General features: G+C 39.8%; 1 protein-coding gene across 1 annotated transcript in view; it reads right to left on the bottom strand.

Moving 5' to 3' along the window:
- The window catches only part of SHANK1 (SH3 and multiple ankyrin repeat domains 1), a 94,778-nt gene extending 70,511 nt beyond the window's left edge, over positions 1-24,267 (bottom strand). The window contains 2 exon segments of the mRNA XM_087948156.1: positions 1,243-1,485; positions 24,011-24,267. Of these exon segments, the coding sequence (XP_087804282.1) occupies positions 1,243-1,452 (210 nt within the window). The 5' untranslated portion in view covers positions 1,453-1,485; positions 24,011-24,267.
- Positions 24,268-27,594: the final 3,327 nt, after the last annotated feature.

Consider the following 27,594-nt stretch of genomic DNA (forward strand, 5'->3'; position numbering starts at 1 on the left):
TTTCTTGGGGCTTGTACCATCACTTATCATCTTACAATCTCCTAGAAGATGGGATAATCTAGGATGTATATATGGATTGCTATGGAGAATTTCATAGCAGCTCATACAGCACATGCAGCTGCACATAGTGAAAGCAAAACATTGCTCAGGTGCTCAGAGATGGTGAGGGCAGCTGTGCAAAAGAACTGGGAGAGGAGGAGAAGGGAAGCATGCTTTGCCTAGATCTGCAGTTGTCTCTCCATATCAAAGGACTGCTGGATGAAAGTACAGGCAGTTGTGGCAGTGTCCTTGTTTTATTGCTAATGAAGCAAAAAAAGTAGTATGTTCCTTTTATTGCTGAGCTCAGGATGAATTCAGTTCTGCATTAATTACTTCTCAAAGGACAGCGGTGGACTTGGTGAGGGACTAAAAATGGAAGTTTAATCTTCTTTCGTCCATATTTTTTGTGCCACCCTACCCTATAGTAGAATCAATGATTTAAAGACAAGGTCACCTGATGCTACACATATTTCTGCCCCAAAACTCACTGCAGATTTTACCCGCCCTTAATAAACTCATGCTGTGTGCAGCAGCACTGAAAGACAAAGAAATATAGCAAGCAAGGTGTCCTGATTTAAAAGGAATGCATTTGATTCAAGGAATAATTCCATAAAACTGGGCACAATTGCATAAGATCATAATCTACTGGAATAAAAATTAATTTTGGTAATCTGAAACAAAAATAGAGTTCTCCTTCCACTTACACTCCTTTGTGAATAGTAAAATCCTTGGGTCAGGGACCTGTTACTTTTATATTCCAAAGAGTGCCTATAAATGACATGAAGATCATAAATGGTTGTAATAATATTCCAGGTGGCTTAAGTAGTAGAAAAACTAAATATCATTTGAAATAGGTTTGTAATAATATTCCAGGTGGCTTAAGTAGTAGAAAAACTAAATATCATTTGAAATAGGTTTGATTCAATTGGCTTGTAATTGCCTTCTTCCTTTTTTTAAAATTCTGCAATTTAATCTACAGCTTGGTATCCACTACTTTCATAATCCTCATCCAAGTACCCACTGTGCTCAACCTTGTTTAGTTCCGAGACAGAAAAAAAAGATGGTCAAAAAGTATATATAAATTGCTGGGGGTGGGGGGGAAGCAGCAAGTAAAATTTTCCACTGCACCTTCAAAGCTCAGGGTGCTTTCTACAGTGGTTCAGCTTTCGCCCTACCCTCCCTCCTTTCCGCATGGATCCTTACCGTCTGGTGCAAATCAGGAATACCAATTCGGAAGACCATCATACTGAAGTGAGCGTCCTCAGGTACTGACATGGAGCAATTATGGGCAGGGTTAGCAGGACTTGCTGGAGGGCTGGGCCCCTCGTGGGAGCTCTCCGAGCCCGACTCCCCCTCGGGGCACTGGGAGAAGTGCTCCTCCTCCTCCGCGCTTGATTCGGGGCTCTGGGGCATCGTCAGAGGTGCTGGGCACCATCACTGGCTGCACTGCAAGGATGAGGAGAGAAGAAAGATACGAAGATTTTTCCATGGAGGAGAGCAACAAGGGATATATTACAAACAGTAGGTGGTACCTAAGAACATATACAACGATAGCCTCCCCACCCCAGAGCTACAAGATGCATTCTTCTAAAACACACCTGTGCATACTTACTTGTGACATCCTCACAGATTGCAATGCTAATAAAGCATTTAAATCAAATAGTCCCAGAGCAAAACACCCATTCACACCCAAGCAAAACCCCTAGTACAAAGTCATCCTTTATACTTTCATAAATAAGCACAAATACTAAAGATTATGTTGATTATAAAAATAAAGGCATAGCAAGGTCAGCCATGCTGTTTTGCTGGCCTAGGGCGAATGCTAATTGTGTCACCCACCCACATCTTACTCTGTGTAGGAGGCAGACTGGGTTTCCTCCTTAAGGAGTTTCCTAGATTGTGAGTCTCTTTTCTCTGCTCAGGACCAGGGAATGGGAATTTCCAATTTTATAACTATGCAAGGGAAGAAAAAAGATCTGAGATAAGTAAACCTAACTTCTTCATTAGTTGAGATAATGCCAAGTAACTAAATCAGCCCTTCACAGCCTGGTGCTTTCCAGGTGTAACAGACTACAAGGCCCATCAAATCCAACCAACTAAGAAGTACAAGACTGGGAGAAAGCTGACAAATGTGATGTGCTGAACACTGGAAAAGTCTCGAGGGAATGGTAGCAACTGCTACTTCAATATAGCAAGTTGTCAACATATGTGTGCATGTAATGAGCTTTTCACACTGTGCAAGGTATGACTATCAGCCACCTGGTCTCACAGTAATGGATTCATACAAGCATATAAAAGAAACAAAAGGCAGTTTACATGGATTCAAGTATAATTATAAAAAACTTGTTCAGACACATAGTGCTATAAACGTCATTCTGAAAAACGTATATAAAATCTCACTTGACCAGTCTAGCACATTTCAGATTTAGTTATTAATTTTGATTTATAGCTTGGAAAGAAATCATTCTGCCCTTCCATTCCTTTTTGTCTTTTCCTTTTGTTCTGATTGTGCCTCTGTTTTGTTCTATGTCCCCCCAACTCTTCCTCTCCTGTGATCTCTCCGTAAGGATGGCATGTATAAAAGCCCCATCCTAAGCTCATCCTGGTCACGTGCCAATCAGTTTCTCTCTCATCTCTTCCACCTCCGTCCCACTCTCCTTTCATGCTCTGTGTCCCAGTTCCAGCTGGCCCCAAGGCCCATGTAATCTGGAAGCAAGCAGCACGTAATGTCCCAGAAAGTGTAATAAGACCTGGAATGACTGCCCTACTTTTAACACTAGCCCGAAAGGCTATTAATTAGCCCAAAAGGACATGATTTGCCCTACGTTGTCGCTCCTCCAATTTCAGACAGACAAATACGCTACAATGTGGAGGGAAACATAGCTCAAAGGATGAACATGCAGTTTGAGAAAGTTCCAATTTCAAGTATTTCCAGGCACTTGCTTAAGACGATGGAGAAGTGTGGCAATTGGAAAAAGAAAATTCAGGACTAAATGGGCAGTTTTGATATCTGATAAAGTATTGCCCAAGAGAGAGTTCCTTGTTTGATAACATACACCAGATCATGCCTTCTTCACCATGAGCTCAGAGACTCATAGATTAGCTTTTTCTGAGACACCAGAGATTGCCATGATTGAATATAACACATCAAGAAAGAACAAAGGTAATAATAAAGAAAACTGACAGTCAAAGAAAAAAGTAGGCAAGTAGACACAGACAGATGATTCAACAGTGCAAGCAAGCACAGTGTTTCCTATACTTTACACACTGTTGCCAGTAGCTTTAATACCATAAGCGCTTTGGAGTATTAGTAATAGTGATGACACATGATATCAGTGCAAGAATAGTAAACAATGTGTTTTAATAGCATCTAGGTCAGTGTTTCTCAACATCAGACACTTTTAGATGTGTGGACTTCAACACCCAGAATTCCCCAACCAGCACTAGATGGAGAATTCTCAGAATTGGAAGTGCACATATTTTAACATGGCTGAAATTGAGAAATTTTCATGTGGAGAAAGCCTCAAATTTGTTCCATTACCGGTAGATATGGAACAAAAAGGCACACAAGAATGTCAGACTGTCTTGGAAAGAAGTTGAGTGATTATCTAGCTCAAGGTAAGGAACTGCACTGTTTGTTGCTTTTCCACTGAAGAAAAGGTAAAATGTATCCACGGCTTCCACATTCATATAAATTGAATGAATGTATAAATAAATACATTTTTAGAAGACATTTTACATTTAAAAAAAAAATCATTTCACTGAACAAGGGCCATATTGCAGAAGATACTTTTTGGCAGAAGCTGTCATTTTAGCTGTGAACTGTCACAGTATGATAGTAGAGAAAGATCCAAGTAAAGAAACGAATAACTATCATATCACACAAAAAACAACAACAAAAAAGAAGACTTAAAGTACTTCTCTCTCTGCATGCAGTAACCATAGTAAGCTTTGATGAAAGACGAATACACACACACACACACACACACACACAGGGGGGAGGGAGGGAAGGAGAGGGAGAGCGGTATGTGTATTTAAAAGAGCCATGCCTTATAAAGGGAGCGTGTTTAGTTAGATTTTACCCAATCTAATATGTTCCAGGTATCTGGCTCTCAACTCCCATTAACCTGATCCAAGAATGTCAAAGTCAAGGCCTGTGGACCGGAGCACGGGTTGCTTAGATCTGGCCCACAGAGCCACCCTGGAAAATAGCGAAGGACTGGCCCGCGGTGCCTCTGCCAGTGAAAACACAGATCGGGAGGGCTGCACGCGGCCCTCCCAGGCTTCATTTTCACTGGCAGACTGCTGCAGAAGGATCCCCCTGCCCTGGCCACCACAGATGCCCCTGACATGAGTGACGCTCAAGCTGGCCACACCCAGCCTGGCCACACACTCCCCGACCATGCCCATCCGCCCCCCAGGTCAAACTGACATTGGCCCTCAATGACATTGAGTTTGACACCCCTGACCTAGTCAGTTTGTACTGGTCACCTGTTGCAAGAATTGTCAAATTGCATGGAGCTAATAAATTAATAAAATTATTTCAATTTTGCCAGTATACCTTTGCAAGCCACGTTTTTTTAACAAAACACTTTTCTACTAGGAAATATTTTTGTGCACTTTTTTTACTGTTTTACTGAAATTGTGTTCTTTGATCTGCAAAGCACCTACAAAAAAAAAATGTAGGAAGAAGATGTTTTCTTACTCTTTTCCTTTTTGTATACCTCTTATTTAATGAACTGCATCACAAAATCTCAGAAATGCAATCAGTGAATGAGAAGTGCAATTACTGATAAAGAACTGTGCTTCTCTTTGCATATTTATTTGGGAACAGCTAATTTAGTTAGTTCCTGCCAAAATGCAATCTGAATCAAATTCTGTTTCATGTTTGAGGTTAGTAATAGACAGGTACTAAAATATTAAAGAGAAATAAGTTTGTTGTTTTCCTTATGAAAAGTTCCACTGCCTTATAGAATAGTGCACTGTTTAAAAAATGCCGAACAATGAGTGATTTAAGCAATATTTTCAGAAGGTGCAAAGAAATTCACCTCCCTCAACTCTCTCTCTGTACTGTCCTATTGACATGACAAGTTACTTTATTCCCACAAGTTATCTTACTCCCGGGCTCTCTTACATCAGTTAATTTAGCCCTTCCTATAGCATGCAATCCTCACATGTGGAGAAATGTTGTAAACCAGGGTTTACATATGAATAGAAAATACTTATGTCTCAACATGCAGGGCTAAGCAAAAACTCTTTGGTCCAATCGGCAGCCATTATTAGTACCCTATGGAAGCCATTAATGTGATGAAGAACTATAGGCTTACGTGAGAACTTAATAGATTTACATGAGATGCTCTTATAAAAAATGTTTACTTGAGCAAAGCCATTTCTCTATCATTAAAGCTTTGCTTTTTAACAGGGACTCTTGTTTTTTTGAAAAAATGAACAGACTTCAAAGTCTGAAACATTTTGAAAGCACCTAATATTAGTACATTATTTTAGGTATAAGGTGTTTTGTGAATATAATAATTGGGCTTTAATTAACATGGGATTACAATTTAGCATAGTGCACGAATCTGGTCTCTCAGTGTGTAGAAATTTAGAAGATTTCTTGACCTAATCTGTAATTCCATTATCATAAGCAAAATAATTATCATAAGCAAAAATCCTTAGGCTAAACAAAACATTGATTTCTATGAATATTTATTTCCTTTTATCTTTATCTAGGTCGTTTGCAGGATTTATTGAAGCAAATCAAAAACTGGACAGTAGAGGAGAGATTTCCTTAATGTCCTTAAATCATGGTTTGTTGTTTAAGGGAGATAAAATGTCTGATTTCCAAAACAGCATGTCTTCTTAAAAAACAATATTTTCTCAGGTTTTTTTTTTTATAAAAATGCTGGGATGGTGATATGTATACTTAATGATTGGATATTGCAGCAAAATGTGCAAAGTTTTTGTTTGTGAGTGTGACTTAATTTTACAGGGTGACTCTATTCCTAATCAAAGTTGCATGTATTAGAGCTCTATTAGAAATATGGTGTGACTTTCAGTGGCAGGCATGTTGTGAAACTAATAGATGCAGATTCTGCTTGGCTAAATTTAGTGCCATTTCTTGAAACTTTCCTTGAGAGGCTAACATTAATTCCCAAGGCTAATAGGAATCATGGATATTGGCAGAAACTGGCGACACAAAACACACACACAAAATAATGGATCTATGTATTGCGGTAAAGTATGCTTTCTTTAACCATGATTTACTAAATAAATAAAAGCAGAGGTCATAGAACATACTTACCTATTCTAAAGTTACCATATTTGACCTTTCTAAACAGAAAATGTCCTAGAAAGGTGATTGCTTCATTAAATGTTCAGGGTTGAGGGGAAGGGGATTTATTTTGCATTTATATCCTACGTTTTTTCCTGAGAGAAAAAAGAAGCCAACACAGACATGCAATTTTCACAAAAATCACATGAGATAGATTGGGCTGAGTGAATATATTACCCAGCAAAGTCCATGATAAAGAGAGTAGATAGGCAGCGAAGGGTACAGGGTTTGGGTAAGAGCGATGCCTGTATACAGACAGGGGAAGGGGATGGACTGAAGCTATGGACAAGAAAAACAAAAGGGAACACAGAGATGGGGAATAAGCAGGAGGTAATAGAGAGGAGCAGTCATGTGGGAGAAGGGGATGAATAGCCAAGTAGGGGAGGAAAGAGTGTTAGGATGAACACAGAAAGAGGCACAAAAATGCTTAATTTGCTCCATCCTCTTTCAGAAACAAGTGAGCAAATCTAGCCATTTTACTGCCTTTTGGAGAGTCTCAATAGGGCTGACATTCAAAGTCTTAAGAACAGACTTATCTAGGCAATAGTGAATATATGAAAACTTGCTAAATCAAACAAATTATAGCACATTATAATATGTGAAGCGAACAAGAAGATGGTATTGCTGTGTTGGGACAGGAGGGTAGAAAGATGCATATATTCAATAGTGGGTCATTGAACCTGGATATAAATGTTGCTTCTTACCCTTTTACCCTTTACCTCACCCAGTAAGGAACCCTTTTGGTTCCTTGCTGAAATTTGAAATAGTCCCTTGAAAATTATACTTAAATCTAGAAATCAGGCCAGGCTAGCATAACAAGTGATACATATGACCACCCTATTCTTCTTTTTGCCTAGGGTGTTCTACTAAGACAAAGTTTTCCATGTTGTCTAAACTGAAAAACAATGGCTATCAGCTTAGAACATGTTATGATCCTAAAATATACAGTTTCAAATTGGTTATAGATATTGTCTAGCCTCCAACTGGTTAATCAGACTAACACTATTCTTGAATAAACAAGATGGTCCTATTTCCCCCATAGAATTGCCTCCCTCCCATGTATATCACAGATGGTTCATTAAAACTGATCTGATGATGAGTGAAGCTAGAGCTGGGTAGAATCTGCAGCTTTTTCTCTCTGTGCCAATTTAGCTCCCTTTTCTCACTTTTTCTCTCTTCTTCTCTCATTGCTTCCCTACCAGCCCCATACCAGCCCCAGCATAGAAAAACTCAAAGAAATAGGGAAAGATCGGAAGATGTGGAGGAGAGGCATGACCCATAGAATCACAAGTCAGACTCCACTGAGCAGATAAGATCATCACCATGGTTCTCTCTGGCTGTGGTACACCTACCCATGATTAAATGAATTAAGAGTTTCGCCAACCAATTAAATTACCTGAGTTTGCTGTGAACAGCATCTATAAGCAGGTTCCTGTATGATGGTAAATGCAATGCTGAGATTCAAGCAAGGCCTCTTTTGCATGCCTGTCGGTTTCCATCCTGCAGAGTTTGACAACTCCATTGATTAATTGTTCTCGCTGTCAGAAATTTTTTTCCTTAGTTCTAGGTTAGATACTTTTTTTAATGATCATCCACCTGTTACTTCTTATCCTGCCCTCTGGTGGTTTGGAGAATAGGTTAACCTTCTCTTCTCTGTGACAGCCCCTCAAATACTGGAAGACAATTACCGTATCTCCCTGGTCCTTCTCTTTGTTCGATTAGACTGTACTCCCTTTCTCAGCATGGTTTCAAGGAGGCTGAAACATCCCGTTTCTCTTTCATAGTTTCATGTCTCTACTCTAGACTAGGACTTCCATACCTGGGCGGGGGAAATCCAGCCAATCATTAAAAAGTAACCAAGAGTTTTAGGTACTGTCATTTAGCAGCCATCTGAATGCTTGCAGCTGAGATTTCAGCATCTTCAACTATGGTTATTCAGCTATCTGCTCTCTGAGCACCAGAGGGCCCCAAGGACAAAGAAATTGAGGCAACTTGGGATTTATGCTTTTGTTCAAGGAAAGGTAACTGCTGTCCATTTATTTTATTACTTTTATAAACTCTGACATTGCTTGCTAGCAACTGGATCTCATGAGGCAATCCCTTAAGAAAACGTTCAGTACAGGAGCTAAATTCTAAATGTGATAATCCTGCAGAAATTTACAGTTTTTATTTTTCTGTTCTGGTAAGGGAGTCAGGAGATGCTAAAATAGAATCCAAATAGAAAATAAGACAAAGATCAAATTATGGGCAGCAAGCAAGACATCAGTTCCAAAAATCAAATTGGAAAACGAATTTGGGGGATCCTCTCATACATATTTTGAAGGTACCATGGCTGCAAGAGGAAGGACAGAAAGGGAAAAATCCATTCAATGATTACTCATTTTTTTCTCAAAATATAGAAACTTTACACATACTTTCACCAAACAACCATTGTACAGAAAAAGCAGAGACTAAAATAAAATTCACCAATAAGGCATAAATTGGGGGTGTTTGTTAGAAAAAAGGTAAGCAGCAACGTTCAGATACATAAAACTATTTTTTATTGATCAATTGCTATACTATAATTTTCTTTTTCCTTTGTTATACAGTTTTATGTATATTTAAAAAAAAGCAGGAAAAATACTGTTGTGAAGGTTATGAGACTAATAATCACCCATGGAAATTGAATTCACGTTTGCATTATCTAAGCTACCTGATTTTGACTTTGCATAATACATGAACCCTGGCAATGTGTATTGTTTAAACTGAACATATGGTTTATTCAGCAAACCACTTTTAAAACAAATTTTAATTTTACAATGTTGCTGTAGCTGGATGCTGCAGCTGCCATGATCAGGTGGCTTTACATATTATTCTACATCATAATGTGCTTTGTTTGGGTTCTGATGTAATCTGAACTCAGTTATGCAATAAACCATGGTTAACTAATCCATGACTTCGGATGCTGTGTGAATACAAACTGTCATTGTTTTACTGGATTATTTCAGACAAAACTTTCCAATCTTCATAAATTATTCTCCCCTTCTATCATATATATATATATATATATTGTTATTCCAGGCTGCCTATAATTTTAGATAGATCCAGATGCTTAGTGCTTAATTTGGTTATGAATTATCCCACTTTCTGAGTGTCTCAGATTTTAAGCCAGGGAAAAAAAACTAGCTAAAATTAACACGTACATATTTAGCCTCTTATGGATATATAGCCAATATATCATTTTAAGCATTTAAGGTGAAAGAAATAGTGGGAATAAATGTTTAGAAGATAAAACTACATACAATGGCTCCCTGGCTTTGGTATTAAAAGCCTTAACAGTAGGCACAATTGCTTATCTGGGCAGCATCTGAAAGACACGTCTTCTGCACAAGGAAAAACAATTGTTTATAGGCACTAAAGTGAGGAAACTTCTACAGTTATATGACATTAACCTCCTTTGCTAAATATCGGGGAATTGCAGAAGCCTCATGGACTTCCATGTCCATTCCCAGGGATTTCAACCAATAAAGAAAGAACATTTAAGTTTGGTGAAACACCACAGATTGTTTGTCCCTTTAAATCAGCAATGGCATCATTCTGAAAACTTGAGATGACTAGAAATGACTCAGGCTAACCACTGATGTCCCCCCCCCCCATTGTGGTTCCGGAAGAGCTGTATGTTTGGGGGTGGGGGGTGGGGTAAGACAGTAGGCCCTATGAATCTGTATGTACAAGTGGGTCTTCCATATACAGCAAGTTAGGCTGGTTTGGATGCAGGTGGCTAGATGGAGAAATGAAGATGCTGGGGTTAGGATGAAAGGAGAAAAGAAGAGAAAGGAAAGGGGTTTGAAAAACAGCAGTAAGGAAGTTGCTCTGATTTACTGTGTGCTGGTTAAGCGAGATAGATTGAAAGACAGTGTAGGTAGGTGTTAGGTGTCTGATCTTGACAGACAAAGAAGTGAGTCAACTGAGGTGACTGTAACATTTATATTACTGGGGAGGCGGCATACAAAACGTTTAAACCAAGTTGATTAAGCACCTAGAAACTGCATTTGCACAGCATGTGAAATTTGGTTAAATTTTTAACCGTGACTACTTCGTTGAGGTTTAACATGTTTTTTTAATCCACTCTATTTTGGCCATGTTTCACTGGCATGCATATTAACACTTGATCAAGTTACATAAGCTTTGGATTTTTCAAAATATAAAATGGCAGCACAGATTATCTTTAAAGAATTTCATTCTTTCTGTCTTTAAGATAGTTATATTTCTGTTGTATTATTGTAGTCTTCCACTTACGACCACAACTGGGATCAGAATTTCTGTTGCTAAGCAAGGCAGTTATTAAGTGAATCGCGCCTGATTTTATTCTCTTTTTTGTCATGGTTGTTAAGTGAATCACTACAGTTGTTAAATCAATTAAGTTTCCCCCATGGACTTTGCTTGTCGGAAGCTGGCTGGGAAGATTACAAATTTTAATAATGTGACCATGGAGATGCTGTGGCAATTCTAAGTACAAGGGCTGGTCATGAGTCATCTTTTTCAGCAGTCACTAAATGAATGGTTGTAAGTTGAGGACTACCTGTATCTAGAGAAATTGCCTGGAATCTTGGCGATGAGGTAAGTTTTGAGTTTTTATTAAATAAATACATTTCATAAATGTTATGTCCACAGCCAGTGTACACTTGAGAGATGTGATCCTGAAAGAGGGATCAAAGCTATGGATTTGTTTTGGTTTTCGGATTTTTGGTCAAGTTATTTGCCTTTTATTTTTATCACTTGTTTTTTTGTGTGAAATGGGCTTGCCTTTTAGAATGCAGTACTGCAGGCTAATCCTGATGACTGCCAGATGCTGGAAAATTGGCAGTTCGATTCTCACCAGGCTCAAAGTTGACTCGGCCTTCCATCCTTTCAAGGTGGGTAAAATGCAGTGGTGGGATTCAATTTTTTTTACTATCGGTTCTGTGGGCGTGGCTTGGTGGGCGTGACAGGGGAAGGATACTGCCAAATCCCCATTCCTTCCCCACCCCACTAACCTGCTTTCCAGCTCGGTTCTCCTGTGCAGGGCAACAAAAGAAGACCCAGCCAATCAGCTGGGACTTGGGAGGCAGAGAATAGATGGGGGCTGAGCCAGTCAGAGGTGGTATTTGCCTGTTCTCTGAACTACTCAAAATTTCTGCTACTGGTTCTCCAGAACTGGTCAGAACCTACTGAATATCACCTCTGGTAAAATGAGGACACAGATTGTTGAGGGGGCAATATGCTGACTCTGTAAACTGCATAGAGAGGGCTGTAAAAGCACTGTGAAGCAGTATATAAGTCTAAATGCCATTGCTATAGCCCTGTAGGATTTCGGTTACTGAAGAATGGTACTTCAGTGGTAGTAATTTTGTTATAGCAATAATATAGTTATTGTAATATAAAAGATGGCCATACATTGACTCAAAAAGTGGATACTCTTGATCTAAAATGACTAAAATGCTTAGTCCAATCTTAGCTTGTCTCAAGAGCTTCTATATCTGGGCTACAAAACTCTGGAGAAACACTAGATAACAGCAAAGAGTGTTTTCCATATCCCTTGGTGGTCATCTATTGGTCATTCAGAGGTTTGCAGGCCAGAGGTGGTAGTCCCCATCCTAAAACTAAATGATGCAGTCCCCACAGCAGAATGCTATATCCAGAAGCCTGTCATGTGCTGTGGACTTTCTTGCTTTCTAGAATATAAGAAAACTGAGTAAACAATCTTATGCCAACTCTTGAAGCTATTCAAACATTGCATTAGCTCTGTATTGTTCACTCAGAAAATTAAAACGTTGCTTTCAAAGCAGGTGATGCCAACCATAGACATGTATTGGCTTTCCTGACATAATTTTGCTCTGTTTGCATTATGTGTTCCAAATCAGACATCAAACGTTCCCCACCACCCATCTGGATTTGTAACAGAATGATTAAATAGTTGGCAAAAAGAAGGTTGGACAGGCAAGTGTTTGTAAAGATATGTGTGGAAACTGCAAAGAAAAAAAAAGGCAATCCCAATGCAGAATGCTCTCCTGAAGAGTGGCTGTGTTATTATATGTCATTTACTACTGAGAAGCTTTTAGACTACACCAGAAATAGATATACCAACCCTGTGAAGCAGACCAATAATGTTATTGTAACTGTCTCTCTGGGAGATGCAGCGTTTGAGTAGAAACACAGTGACTGGCTTCCAAAAGCATGCTTAATCAGATGAAGGGAAGAACCACCAGCTGTGTTCACACAAAATCGTTTTTCAAACTGGACAACTTTAAGATGAGTTGACTTCAACTCCCAGAATTTAGATAGGCAGCATTCTTAAATCTGTCTAAAGTTTAAAGTTGCCTAGATTGAAAAACACTGACTGCTGTTTTAAGCTGGATTTGTTGGCTATGGTTTAGTACAGGTGTGTTAAGTCCGTATTGTAACGTATTGGGATGTTTTTTGCCTTTGCGGAGCTGGAGTGGGTGTGGCCTGTGTGGACCATATCTGGCCCATAGGCTGCCAGTTTGACAGACCTGGCTTAATATGTTGGGTAAATCTACCTCCTTTAATTTCAGGTAAGCCTCAACTCACAATAGTTCATTTAGTGACCGTTCAAAGTTACACTGCACTAAAAAAGGAAGTTATGACTATTTTTCACTTACGACCTTTGCAGCATCGCCATGGTCATGTGATTTTCGTTTGGATGCTTGACAACCGGTTCATATTTATGACGGCTGAAATGATTCACTTAACAACAGTGGCAAATCGTAAAATGAGACAAAACTCACTTAACAAATTCCTCACTTAGCAACATAAATTCTAGGCTCATTTGTGGTCATAAGTCGAGAACTATCTGTACCTGTAATTCAGTAACCAGATTATACATATTCTGTGCTGCACTGGGTTATTCATACCTTCCACATTCTATTTGTCAATACACATTCCCCGTCTCTTATCTGAACAAAGCCAAGCAGGATTTATCAAGTTCACTGACCATACCATGTTCTCACATTAACTTTTTGGGGAATTAGATAATACTTTACACTTTGCTGAAATCTGCAGTCAATGGAGAGAGGATATAAAATTATCTGGGCTATATTACACATAGGCTGAGTTTGTTTTCTCCTACATTATTCTAACTCTGTTTTAGGACACCTATTAAAATATTTTGTGCATTTTTTAAAAGTTGTCCCTTCTCGGTATTTCAAGAGCAAAGGTAGCACTATCTCAGCAAGTGCTAAGTCATGGGACATATCATGAATGTCTTTGCTGCTTCATGTTTGCTCCAAGCATCTGTTTAAGAAAAAAAAAACACACACAGACATTTGGACTAACTATTTCCCATAATTCCTATATCCTGATAACTCCTATATCCTGATTAGGTCAAATTCATGGTTAAGTTCTTTGTGGCCAATATAATCACGGAAACAGTTGCCAGTTGATGTAATCTAAAACAGATTAGGTTTATGCTCAGGAGGCCACAGAAGGATCATCAAATTTACAGCTAGTGGCTACTGTTTGAGATGGTATTGTAATTAGGTTTAATATGAAGGCAAACAAACCATAGTTCAGTTAGTTCGGATGTATAGTTTGCTCAAAAAAACGTAAGGGTAAGATGAGAAGTGTTCCAATCTGTAACGTATTCATAGCTTCTAAAATCAGTTCCAAGTAGTCCTCAGGTTATGACCAGTGACTGTTCAAAGTTACGAAAACGCTTAATGAGGGAGACTTACAACTGGTCATAGACGTTGCAGCCATCATAGCATCCCCATGGTCACAAGATCATAGTTCGGCTACTTGGCAACCAGCTCTCAAATACAACAGTTGCAGTGTCCCGCAGTTCCGATCACCGTTTGCCATCTTTCCTGCTGACTCTCCACAAGCAAAGTCAATGAGGAAGCCAGCAGGAGGTCGCAAGTTGTTCCTGCTGCTGCCGTTTTTTCGCCCACCCACGCCTGCTCGCAGCATCTGCCTGGACTCTAGCGTGTGCCAGCCTGCCAGATCCTTCCACTCACCTTGTGTAGTTCCCCGTCTGCAACACTCATCCATACTCCTGCCTGCGATACCTCCAACACCTGTCCTCCTGTTGCTCTCATGGGACAGTCTGCTTGCCTGCTACTGCTGCCTCCCCTTCGCTTCATAGTCACGCAAGGTCCTTCCTTAATGACCCGGACAGTCCTGGGATTACAACAACAACCAGGACTGCCATCTCTAAACAATGCAATCACACAATGTTAAGCTTTATAACCACAAGGTTTAGCAACAGAAATTCTAGCCCCAATTTCCATCATATCCCGAAGGTGACGTATTATCCCATGGCTTGGTTAAAATCACGCGTATTTTAAACAGAAACACCTCTGTTCTTTTGCTCAGCTGTGATACACTTTCCGAATATCTCTCAGACAGGGATAATATTCCCCAAATTTAGTTTTAATGAAAGCACCACGCTCAATATGCTTAGTTGGCAGAAGTGGTACTTCCAAGAAATCTGGGGGACCCGTGGTACAATCAGTCAATAAGTACAGGGTAAGCCCCTCATCCAAATGAAGCTTAATAATAAACGCATTCCAGTAATGAGCAAACACAAATTGGATGCTTGAAGAGCTAAATCTGTTCCTTAGTCAATGGTAAGATCTGGAGATCTACCACCAACCATGATTGAAATTTGAAATGGTGAAAGAGTGAGACCTAACTATTTGCTTGAAAGAGAGATTCATATTTAATGAGGCTAGAACGGCTAGGTGGGTGGTACATGAAACAGAAAAGTATTGATATTATAAAGCTTTACATCCGGCAATAACTAAACCCAAGTCATCTTCCTCCCTTCACACATTTGTACTTAATGTTAAGGCATGTGCATCATATGCAACACTCCTACATGGAACAATCTACCGCAGGGGAGGTTTCTTAAAGAAAGTGCAATATTGTTGAAATGGCTGGAAGAAGCTGAGTTCCCATTCTCTGCAAACAGATTGATACAGAACATTCAGATTAGAATCTGGACAATAGTCTGGTTTTGGACAACCACTGGTTTCATTGGATGACTGCTGAATCCCATCCCATCCCCCCCAGCAGTATATGGCTGCAGATGCCTGAGCAAATGGAGAACAGCCAATTCTGATATCCATCCAGCAGATGCTAATGTATTTCATTTTTTACTTCTTATAATATGCTAAAAAAAAAATCAGTCTCCCAATTAGAATCATCCTTACCATGGATGGAACTGGGAAGCCTTCCTTTCCGATCACTTCCCGGTACTACAACTTGGGCTACAAAAATCCATTCCCTGTACTACCTAGTCCACAAAAATCCATACATTTGCTAGATGGCAGGAAAAGGTATAGTTCACTGTAATTCTTTACTGCCATCTAGTGGCTATTTTGATTTTTGCAGGCCAGCTCTACTAGCCTTTACACACCGGGCAATAGGAAGGCAGAGGAGAAATGCAAAATATAAAATAGACAGAAAAATGGATTTCGAAGAGCAGCTGTGGACTTTTTTTGTCTTGCCAGACAGACCAAAGCTAATACCTCCCATTTCCCAATGATTTTATAAATTCCTTCAAAGTAGGTTTCTTTTTCCCATGTTTATTGAATGAAGCTCAATAGGCTAGAATTTCATAGCACACTGAGTCATAAGTTATGACTTAGGAACCATAATGACTAAGCCGAAATTAAACAGATCATATTATGAGCTAATATTATATTATAATATTATATTATAATATTAATATTATTTTCATCAGGCCACCCTCAAGAATAGAGGTTTTTTTTCCCCCCACATGTGTTATTTACTCATACTGCAAACTTTCTCACAATGACAGTGAAAATCAAGATTAGGATATCAAACCTTAGTAAAACAAGAAGACCATGTACTGAGTGATGTTGAGTCAGTCATTGTCTTTTAGGTTTACAGTGATGGGAGGAACTTTGATAGTCCTGTATATAGGTAAAATATAGACATGAAGTAAGTAGCAGCCATGTTCTTTGTAAACTATTCATATATTCAATTTATAGATTTCTATTTCAAGGGGTGTAGCCTTCCAGTTGTTAATGCACCAGGGTTTCTTCTTAGAGATTGCTCACTCCCATTAATTGCTCACTCCCCTCTCACAGAATGATTGGAAAGATGATCAGAAAGATGTAGACAGTCTTTGACTTACAACAGTTCATTTAGCGATCATTAAAATTACAACAGCACGGAAAATAGTGTAAATAACAGTTGTAGTGTCCAGGAGTCATGTGATCACCTTTGGTGACCTTCTGATGAGCAAAGTCAATGGGGAAGCCACGTTCATTGAACCACCATGTCACTCACTTAACAAATGCAGTGATTCATTTAACAACAGTGGCAAGAGAGGTCATCCAATGGGGCAAAGTTCACTTAACCGCTGTCTCACTTAGCAACAGGAATGTTGGACTTCTTGTGATCGTAAGTCAAAGACTATCTGTATTTTGATCATTTGTGGTCATAAGCCAAGGAATAGCTATAATTCATCTCTGTTCTATTTGATAGACTGCCACAGACAGTTCTGTATTTGAGGAGCTACCAATCTGATACCCATTTAAAAAGAGAAGCACATGACAAGGATTAGGACCAAACTATCTTTGGTTTGAGTTAGTGAACAGATGGGTTTGCTGATGAAGGTCTTTCCAATAAGAGTGAGATGTCTGTATTTTTATTTACACAGAGACTTACTTCTCAATTTGTATTTGGGTAGCTTCCTTTTCAGCAATGTGTGGCCATGTATATTTTGAACACGTACACATTCACATAAATGAAATTTAGGTATTCTTATATAATTCTACATTCTTCATGGAATTCTTTGAGTTTTTTTTTTTCTTAATTTCAAATAAAAATGTATGTGCAGCACAAGCCTAGTACAGTAGCATTGTTGCATATGCAGGCAAATGTTAGGGTCCTAGCATGACCTACTACTGAAACACCTTTTTTCAATTTTCCCCAGAGCAGAACTGGGAATTATCTTTTCCTGTTCTGTAAACTCCTTCCCTCAATTATTTAATTCTCTCGCACAGCAAGATTGTGTATTTTTGCTCAGAACCTGCTCAAAATGTGCTCTTACTGAGGAACAGCAAAATCTATCAATTCTTTTTCTAAAATTTGATAAATCTTAATGTTACATTACTTGTAGATTTTTTTTAATTCCCAAAAAACTGTACATACTTTTTTGTGAATTGCTATCTCTGAGTTTTTTTTCAAATAGCTATCCCTGACTATCTTCCTTATACTATTCTCAGATATTTGTATTTGTCCTAAATAGTTAATAGATATTGTACAATAAGAAAACTTTTCCAAAATTCAGAGGAGTCTCGAGTTTTGAAGGCAAAATATGATTCATATAATCACATTTTGACATCATAGGAAAAATCTGTGTTAAAATGCAAATAGAACTAATTTCTCTCTATTTATAGCAGTCACATGAATTTTGTTTGGCATGCTGGAAAGAGCAGATGCAAAAGCTCTTTATATTAGTGTATGTTTTTTTTTATTCCTGTGTTCATACATTATGCATTTCCCCAAATAGATAGATAGGTGCACACAAGCTCCAAACTAATTATTCTTATGCATCTGTTGGTTGCAGTGCACCAATGACCCAAGTGTCTCTGTTCTCATAAATCCCCCATTGCTCCTGAAAGAAATGTGCATACTTAAACAGTTTTTGAACAATTATACCTTTTCATTTTGTATTGGGGCATAAAAATATATTTATGTCATTATGCATGCCATGCATTAGACCCAAGTAAGTTTGCATACCAAATGTGACAAGAGAAACAAAAGGAGTATGTAGCAGAAATACACTTCACCTGAATATATGTTTTATCTTAAGTGTGCCTGCATGTATGCTCTTCTACAGCCTCATAGGTTTGCGCTTGGAATTCCCGCATGCACTGAGCTGGGCATGTGCAGCCCTCTCTTCCACCCCACCCCACTCCACTCCCTCACACACCGCAGTAGCTGTTCTCTCTGCACACCCAAATGAAATACTCTCAGAAGCATGAATCAAAGACTCCGGAGCTAAGAATAGCCAAGCCCAGCTGGGTGGGGGAGCGGCAGCGCACGCGCTGTTTGGAGTATAGCCAGCCTGAGAATGGTGAGATAGAGAAAGGATGGCCTTCTTCTACAAAGACTCCATCTATACTGGCACTGGGGCATTTGGGAAAGGAGAAGATCCGCACCCTGGTACCTTCTCAGCTCAACAAAGAGCTCCATTTAAAAAGAGAGTGACAGACCAATAGACCTTGCAAACAAAGAACATGAAGACAAAGCCCAGGATGACCTAAAGATAAAGGGAGAGAGAGGAAATCTTGTCTTTTGACTTCATCTTATTAATCTAAATGCTGCCTCCACCCCTCACCCCCACCCCCCCAAAAAAACCTGCTTGTGGGATATTCTATACCTATGGGTTGCATCCATGTACCAGTGTATGTCATATCATGGCAAACACAGAGACAAAAATCTGGTGCATGAGGAGAGAATGTAATCTATATAGACTGCAGCAGTCAGCTATTTTGGGAATAAAAACCCAGATTTCTTTTAAAGCTTCATGCATGCTTCAATGGTATGTTGCTTTCTCAGGCTTTTTCACTCCCCCTGCTCCCCCCCGTGTCATGTGCAATATGTGAGAAAAGAGGCAAGTGAGGGCAATTCTTCCTAAGATACCTAAGATAAATAGGACATCTAAACTAGGGGACATTCATCTCCTTCGAGCATAAATACGTTTATCCTCTTGGCTATGCTGTAATAGTGTATTTATCCTTTTATTATGTCTGTCTGTCTTTTCCTCCTTTCTCTTATGCAATCATATAGGCACATACTGGTTCACGTGAGATATCATCCTAAAGCAATCTGGTCATTTCAAGATAAACCTTCTAAGTTTAGTCCTTAGAAAAGAACCTGATTTTACAAGAACATGGACTGCTTCTAATAGTCAGATCTATTTGGGTGAACCTTGAGTAAGTCACTCTCCCTTCTCTAAGTCCTAGTTCCCTTATCAATTAAATAAAAATAGGACAAAACAATATGTTACAAGGCAAATGTGGTTTGCAATCCTGTATTTTTTGGGCAACATCAATATTATGCAGGATGGATCCAAAACAATTAGGGGTGTTGCATCCTCTTCACATGCCCTATGTAGAAGAACTGGCCTGGAAGATACATACATGGGGAAATTGGGATGGGGGAAGAAGGCTTGCGTCCCTTCCTTGTGGTTTTTCTTCTTAAAATACATATATGCAAATACATATTTCTCTGGTTGTGCTTTCTGAGCATGTGGCTTCTGCTCTTCACTTTGCCCAGGTTGAACGCACTAACCTCTGCAGTCTTGTGAGGCTGGTGTAAAAACGTTTCATTTCAGCTGCATTTGTGTCCATATTCAGAAAGTTCTAAGCCAAATACTCCTTTGTTGCTCTCTTCATAGGGAATCTAAGAAACACCATTATTCCATTTTAAAGAACTACCATGGAAGAGAGCAAGATGCTTATCTGTCACTTCTTATGTCTGACTATATATCTTTCCAGGTTGGCCAACATGGTGTCACTATTGGTTCTAGCTGTCCAACCTACTGCTGAAGACTAGTACAAATTTGGGTGATTTCAACCATTATCTGCAGCACTGCTACTACATTAATTTATTTGCATGTAATTTTAAAGTATTTTATGCCTACTCTTCAGTTTTAATAATAATTATAGGTGTATATACTTTTATTGGAGTGTTTTTTGTCCTAGAGGCCATACTAAAGGTTCTGATGGAGCCTGTGGCTTTGGGAAACAAGCTTGCTGATCTGTATCATTTAACCTACCTACTTTCTTGTTGTTAGGATAAGAAATAAGGAAACATCAATAATGTCCCCCTCCATGCTCCATATTCTAAAGCTAATCCCGCCACATATCCATCCATGCGTATTTGCAGAATTCTCGAATGAAACAAGTCACATTCTCTTGACAGTAAAACTCTGCAATTTGTATGTAACTTAAGAAAGAAATCCTAGGACACCTGTAAGCTGTACACACTTGGAGGCTAAACCATTTTCTGTATAAAGAAATCTCTTGCCCAAAGGCCATTTCAACTGGAATGGTCCTTTAGAACAGTCATCCCAACATAGCAAACTCTAGGTATCCAGGTAGTCCTCGACTTACAACAGTTCATTTAGTGACCATTCAAAGTTACAACTTTGATCAAATCATGTGATCAAAATTCAGATACTTGGAAACCGACTCATACTTATGATGCAGTGTCTTGGGGTCATGTGATGACCTTTTGTGACCTTCTAATAAGCAAAGACAATGGGGAAGCCAGACTCACTTAATGACCGTGTTACTCATTTAACAACTGCAGTGATTCAGTTAACAACTGTGGCAAGAAATGTCGTAAAATGTAGTAAAATTCATTTAGCAACAGAAATTTTTCACTTAAATGTGGCTGTAAAATCGACGAGTACTTGTACAACAACCTGCAATTCCCAATCACCCTAGTTATGTGAAATAGGAATTCTAAGAACTGAAGTGCGATCACACCTGGAGAAGGATAAGTTTAGGAAACTGCTCTAACAGGAATCCACCATATAAAGTTAAGCACCCACATGGGCCAGGCCAATTAGTAAATTGTAAAGTTATCTCTGTGGCTGTAATGTCTTGGCATGAACCTGTAGATAAAGGGCTCTCACAATGCTGTGGCAGCAGGTCAAGTCCAGCAAAGAGGTATAAGTACATGAGCCTCTTGTAAGCATTTCTGAAGAAGCTACAGATAATTGATTCTTAAATAAGAGTTGTAATTTGCAAAGATACCTACAAAAGAGACACGTCATATATGTTGGGGCATGTTTACATGCAGAACCCTGCAAGTATTTCTGCGAAATATGTTTCTTCAAGCACCAGGTGGGATTATATATGAAAACAGATATATGCTCTGTAGTGGCCCAAGAGAACAAGATAAAGCCACCTTAACCAAATTCAAAGAAGCTGAGCTTTATGAGAAAAAAAACGATATTTGAAGTTAGTCAATGTAATTATAAGCTGATTTGCTCACCATGAAGCCCTACTAAGATTAAGGGAGCTGTCTTCTACTGATTAAGAGCCTATCTTTCCCAATATTGTTTTCATTCATTGGGAGAAAGCCCTTCAAGGTTAATGGCAGGGAAATTTTCCAGGTGGACCTTCAGATGTCAGGAATCAGCCAAGCTCCACCAGCAACCAAAGCAAGTAGTCTAGCTTAAGCTGCCACCCTGTTCACAATGTACGTTGAGAAACAGTCAAGCCTATTCAATCCCATTTTGTTCAGGGAGCCACATGCCAAAGTATATTGGCACAGGATTGCAGTCAAATATTTCTTTTGTATTCATTTTCCATGACGTTGAAAGTCCATTAAAAACCATCATTTATTCCTGAGTCAGTGAATAAAGGTTTGGATTGTTAAATGTTAAATTGTGAAAAGACAAATAGCCATACATAATTATGTTATTACTATGTGATTAAAAAGAGAAATTTATCTTCATGCAAGTGCATGCATACATACCAAAAGGTATATAACATGCATCTCTCTCTCTCTCCCCCCTCCCTCCCACCCCTCATACAATTATTACTGTGGTCCTATTAAGCAAATATTCTGCATTGCACCTCTATTAAATATAACAATGTCTGAAATTCTATGGACATAACTTCTTAGATTCATAGAAATTGGGAACTAGGAAGCGTATCAGAAGCAACAGAATGAGAAAAATCCAACTAAGAGTTTTCTACTATGCCTGGAATCATGGTGCACAATGCACAGGCAAACTCTACAAATAAATGTTGTACAAGCTATATTTATACAAGGATTCATCATGAGATGCTATTGCATGAAAGCAACAAAACCTTGCCCTCATTAAAGGCCAAGCAAGCACACTGTGGAAATTCTGTATGCATGCAGACATATGTACACACAACATGTGCTCTTGCACCCAAGAAGCCAGAGGGAGGCAATACTAGCTTGCATGAGCTTTGCCGCAAATGAGAGCCTAGCCAGAAGGGGCAAGTGGCTCTGAGAATCAAATGAGTGCTTGTTCTCAAAGAGCTTATGACAGTCACTGCTCATATGTAGGTGAAGGGGATGGCAGACCTCATGACTACACCCATTCAGCAATAGGCAGGCATACTGCAAATTTGGGCTTGTGTGAATGCTATGCCAGCACACACACAAGCAATTCTAATTTGTAATGCCATAGGCAGGATGGAAATACAGAAATATGACACAACTGTTCTCTGTTACAATATCTGCTGCTTCTGAAATAATTATTTTTTTAAAAAAAAATCTGATTGGTTTCTATATTTTACAAGGATAATTAAGGGAGGTGAAAGAAGGGCATAAACATGAAGGGAGACTAATCAGAGGAAATCACATGTAAGGGGTATAGAAGCCACTGAAGATCCAAATGTGTAAGAGTATTGCGACATATTCTGTTTTACTACCCAGAGGACTAGGAACCTGCATTTCTATTTTGTATAAAAACTGAGATCACTAGGATGTGCCCTTGTACAGTGAAATTAGAAATGCACACATTGGGATACAAAAAAGTATAGCTCCATCTGTAAGGGTGTGAATATGTGGACTCCCAGTTTTACAAACTCATTTATTCATATGCACATTAAGGTGGGATTCAAATATATTTCAACAGCTGTCACCCCATCATGCAGATCAGTTTAACCTACAAAACTCTTACTGCCTCTAGGTCTATTCACAACCACAAGTGCATATGCACCAAGACACAGAGAGAAAATAGCCCCACAAAGGTTGGATCATTGAAAATGTGCAAAACATGCATGCATGAGTGCTAAAAAAAAAGGCATCTGGACACATACATGGGTAGTGCAGGAAAAGCCATTTGCACACATCAGGCAAAAAGGAGGCAGGCACTGTCACACTTACTGATTTAGCGTTTATGGAGGAGAGCTCACATAATGATGCCCATAATGATATACAGAAATACACACACACATACACACACACACACACAAAGCGGGATGCATGCACATTGTAAAACAAATAGAAAATCTCTTCTTCAGGTATCCTTTCTCAGTGTCGGTCTCAGGCACAATTACTACGGACAGACCAAAATGTGTGCATGCTCACACATATACTCACTGAGCCCAGCCTGCGCACGTGCACCTGTGCATTTCCACATGCCTGTGCAAACATACACATGTGGAGAACACATGTCGGCCATACACCCCGTTATGTTGGAAGCTCCAACACCCTAGCTTTTGGCAACCCCATGCCAAAAGTGAGGTTGTAAAAGAAAAAAACCTTCATGCCGCTGCCATTGAGGCAAACCCCTTTTCTCCTTTACCGGGGTCCCGTAGAGGCTTTTCCGCTCTAAAAGTTCACCACGGGAGCCCCCACCATGCTAGGAAGGGGGCGTGGCAGGGGCCACGGCGGTGGCCCACGCGGTGGCTCTGGTGTCACCTCCAGCCACGACCGCACCTTCCCTGCCCCGAATCACGATCAGGCGGCATGTTTCCGTCGTGGGAACTCCGAGCTCCTCTTCCAACCACTAGGGTTTGCTGGCATTTTGGCACCCCCGCAGGAAAACCGATTCCTCCACCCAGCTCCCGCATGCACCTCCCAGAGCAAGCCCCGCACCTCCCTGGCCCTAAGCGCTCCCATTACCTGCCACGGATAGGAGCGGCTCAGCACATGTTCTTCTCGGGGGGACCCACCGGCTGCCCCCCCCGCCCTTTATCCACCCCCTCCTCTCTTCGCCCGGTGGTGTCCTTGCGGTCCTGTACGGAGGCAGGTGGGCGGGGAGGGAGCGGAGGTCCAGTGATTTCCTCTGGGAAGGAAGGGGCGGAGGCGCAGCCACGCTAAAGGAGACGGGGGGCGTTAGGCTTCCATGGCGGCGCCCCCTTAACCGTGGACGAGCAGCTCAGTCTCCTAGGGCTGCGCTGCTGCCAGCCGCTCCCTCCCTCCAAGCCCGCCTTCCCTCCCAGCCCGGTAAGGCGCCTCTCCGCTCGCTTGCTCGCACGCCCGCCCCGCCCCCTCCCGCTCTCTCGCTCGCTTTCTGCTGTTCAGGAATGCAGCGCTTGGCCCAGCCCCCTCCCCAGACTCATTCATAGCGTCACATGGATCTGAGGGTGGTTGGGGGTGGGGTGGGGTGGGTGAAAGAAGGCCCACTCACGCTTCGGACACCCGCCCGGACCCCGCCTCAGCCCCCCTCCCATCTCTTCCTGCGCTACGACCGACCGACCTCTTTCTTGCTCTACCTCAGCTCTTCGTTTCTCTCCTCCCCTTCTTTTAAAGCGCGGCCGTTGCCCTCCTTCAGCATCCCCATTCCTTTGCCTCCTCGAGAACGGTCAACTTCATTTACGCCCCTGTCAGTTTTGCGCTCTCTTCAGATTCCTGACACGGCGTTTCAAAAAAAGAAAAACCCGAAGGAATCTTCTGTATTTCCAGCAGCAGCAATGCAACTTCATAGGGGAGGCTTCCAAGAGGATTGGCTCTCTTCTCTTGTACTCTTATTCTCCCCCCCCCCTTCCATGCGTTATGTCTCCCATTTAAAAATGCACTCATGTTTCTACTTTAGATATTTAGATATTAGATATTTGGTTGCAGCATCGTCATTTTTGGGGCTCAGTGTTAACTTGTATTGTGTACCCCACAGATGGTACCATAGCCTTGTATATCTGTTCTGCCCTCTTTCTTGGGGTTCAATTGGCACCTGGGATAAAGATCGGTATGAGAAACCAACTTTACAAGTAGTCCTTTACTTTCAACCACGATTGAAGCCCAAAAGTTATGTTTCTAAAATGAGAGAGTTATTAAGAGAATTTGGCCCATTTTACAACCCCTTTTGCCAAATTTGTTAAGTGAATTTGGCTTTCCCGTTGACTTGTCAAAAGGTCACAAATGGTGTTCACATGACTCGGATGCTGCAGCAGTCACTAAATATGAGTCAGTTGCCAAGTATCTGAATTTTGATCACATAAGTGTGGAAAAACATCATCTTATGTCACTTTTTTGAATGCCGTTGTAACTTTGAATGATCATTAAATGAACTGCTATAAGTCAAGAACTACCTGTATATGTTTCACTTCATTCACTGCCCCTGTTTTCACCAATCAGAAATAATATTTAGAATAGAACTTACACAACAGCTTTACTTATTGTGTGGAATCATGGTTTAATCGTGTTGTTTGAATAAACCACATAGTTGACGCAGCATTTTAAGGCAGGCTGAGCTATCTGTGATCTGTAGAATCCAGTCATATTTTTGTGATGCACAGACCCCAGCAAGACTAAACCAGCAAACTCTGAAATAATAGCTGCTCAATTTTAAGCTATGTACTTATTTTATAAAATATAGTGTCCTTAACTATTGAACTGCAGCTCCTGGCCACCAAGTCATTCCTGTATTCTAAACCATAATTCATAGTTATAATCCAAAATGCGTGGACTTGCCCAGTACAACTCAATGCACCACCATATGGCACGTTGTGTAACCCAACTTCATGTACTGACAACAGGCTGTAGCAAAAGTAACTTGTTGCTTGTTCATGCATAATGCTCAGTATTTGCCCTAAAAATTTGGAAAACTAGTACGATCTGTGTGAGTCAAAGAAGTAAGAAAAACCAAATATATGTGACCCTACACTATCAACCTTTGGTTAACTTATTGCTATGCATGCCTGTCTGCATGGAATTATTGCCTAATATTTGCAGAATTTTAGGAGATCTATAGTTTCATATTGACGCTCCCACATACATATCTTTATACAGAGATATTTTTATTGAATAACTCATTTCTTCATTGTATGTGTTCTAATGTACTTTAGCTGATTTGATTTTAATTCTGATATTATTAAAGCAATGAAAAGATAATAGAAATAGATAAGCAGTATAGCAACGGTGGATTTTTTTTAAGAACAAGGAAAATACATAATTATTTTTAGCACTGGGTGGATAGATATAATTTGATGTAAGATCAGAAAGGGAGAACCCCTGGTTCATAAGCCCATAGGTGTGATCCACTCTCATTTTTAAGCATTCAGAATTTAACAAAAAAATGAAAATAGATACGTTAAACTTCTAGGGGGGAGCATGTCTCAGTTCCGGTTTGAAGCTGTTTAAAATTTAAAAAAAACTGATAAAAAGTAATGCTATATATTCAATAAGATAGTAGTATAAATTGACATGTTTTAAATAGTGTATCTAACTAGGAAAGACCAATTGGATGATAGCAGATCTTGGCTGAGCACCAAAAGAAATACAGGAAATATCAAACCTGAAGAAGTTGAAACATAGTTCAGAAGATATCTATGCCTTATTTTCTGTTGAGAAAATTATCTGATCCATCTGTATAATTTTCTCAACAGAAAATAAGGTATAGATACCTTCTGAACTCTGTCTATCCATCCATCCGTCCATCCATCCAGTACACACACACACACACACACACACACACACACACTTCCCAGTCTTCAAAAGCTTAACTCCTGATCACTTCCCTGACCCCCTCTATATAATTTTCTCAACAGAAAATAAGCCATAGATACCTCTGAACTATGTTTCAGCTTCTTCAGGTTTGATTATAGTTCAGTGGCAGTATCAAACTGCAAGTCTCCCATCCTTGCAGCAGAAGTGCTGGCGTTTGTGGCAAATGTAATTAGATACATTGATTATGCCATGTTTTGTAATTTGATATGCTTGGCTACATGAACACTCAGGGAAGAATGGAACATGTAATAGGATATCTCTGGAACCAACAAGAGTTATCATTATTTGTGTATGAGTCATTACGTATGGATGCATGTGTATACACATTGAGTTTTGTTTGGTCCAGTTGGTTATTTTGGAGATTCTACAATATACTGTTGCATTCTGTTGTTCCTGGAATAAATAATGGGGTTTTGTAAAATCCCAGTTTTGAAATGTGCAATTTTGTATGTTTAAATGATATAGACATCTCATTATTTCAGATTTTAATTGGAAAAAAATGCCACATAGTACAGTCCAAAAACTTGGACTATAGGAAAGGCAGCATAAAACATTCCTCAACAAATTCAGCAAGTGTTAGAGATATTTCTTATTTTTGAGAGCTGGTTTCCTGTAGGTGCCTAGAATGTGAACCCCAAAGTATCTACTTTAAAATAAACTCATTTAAGAACAGTGATAGACATTTCAGAATACTACGAAGCCCATCCGGAAAAACAATTTGCTTTTATGTTTTTGGACGCTGAAAAAGCATTCGACAATTT

Source organism: Notechis scutatus, chromosome Z, assembly GCF_049901735.1.
Source record: "Notechis scutatus isolate UNSWTSFEM ecotype Mainland chromosome Z, rNotScu1.2, whole genome shotgun sequence".
Taxonomy (NCBI): Eukaryota; Metazoa; Chordata; class Lepidosauria; order Squamata; family Elapidae; genus Notechis; species Notechis scutatus.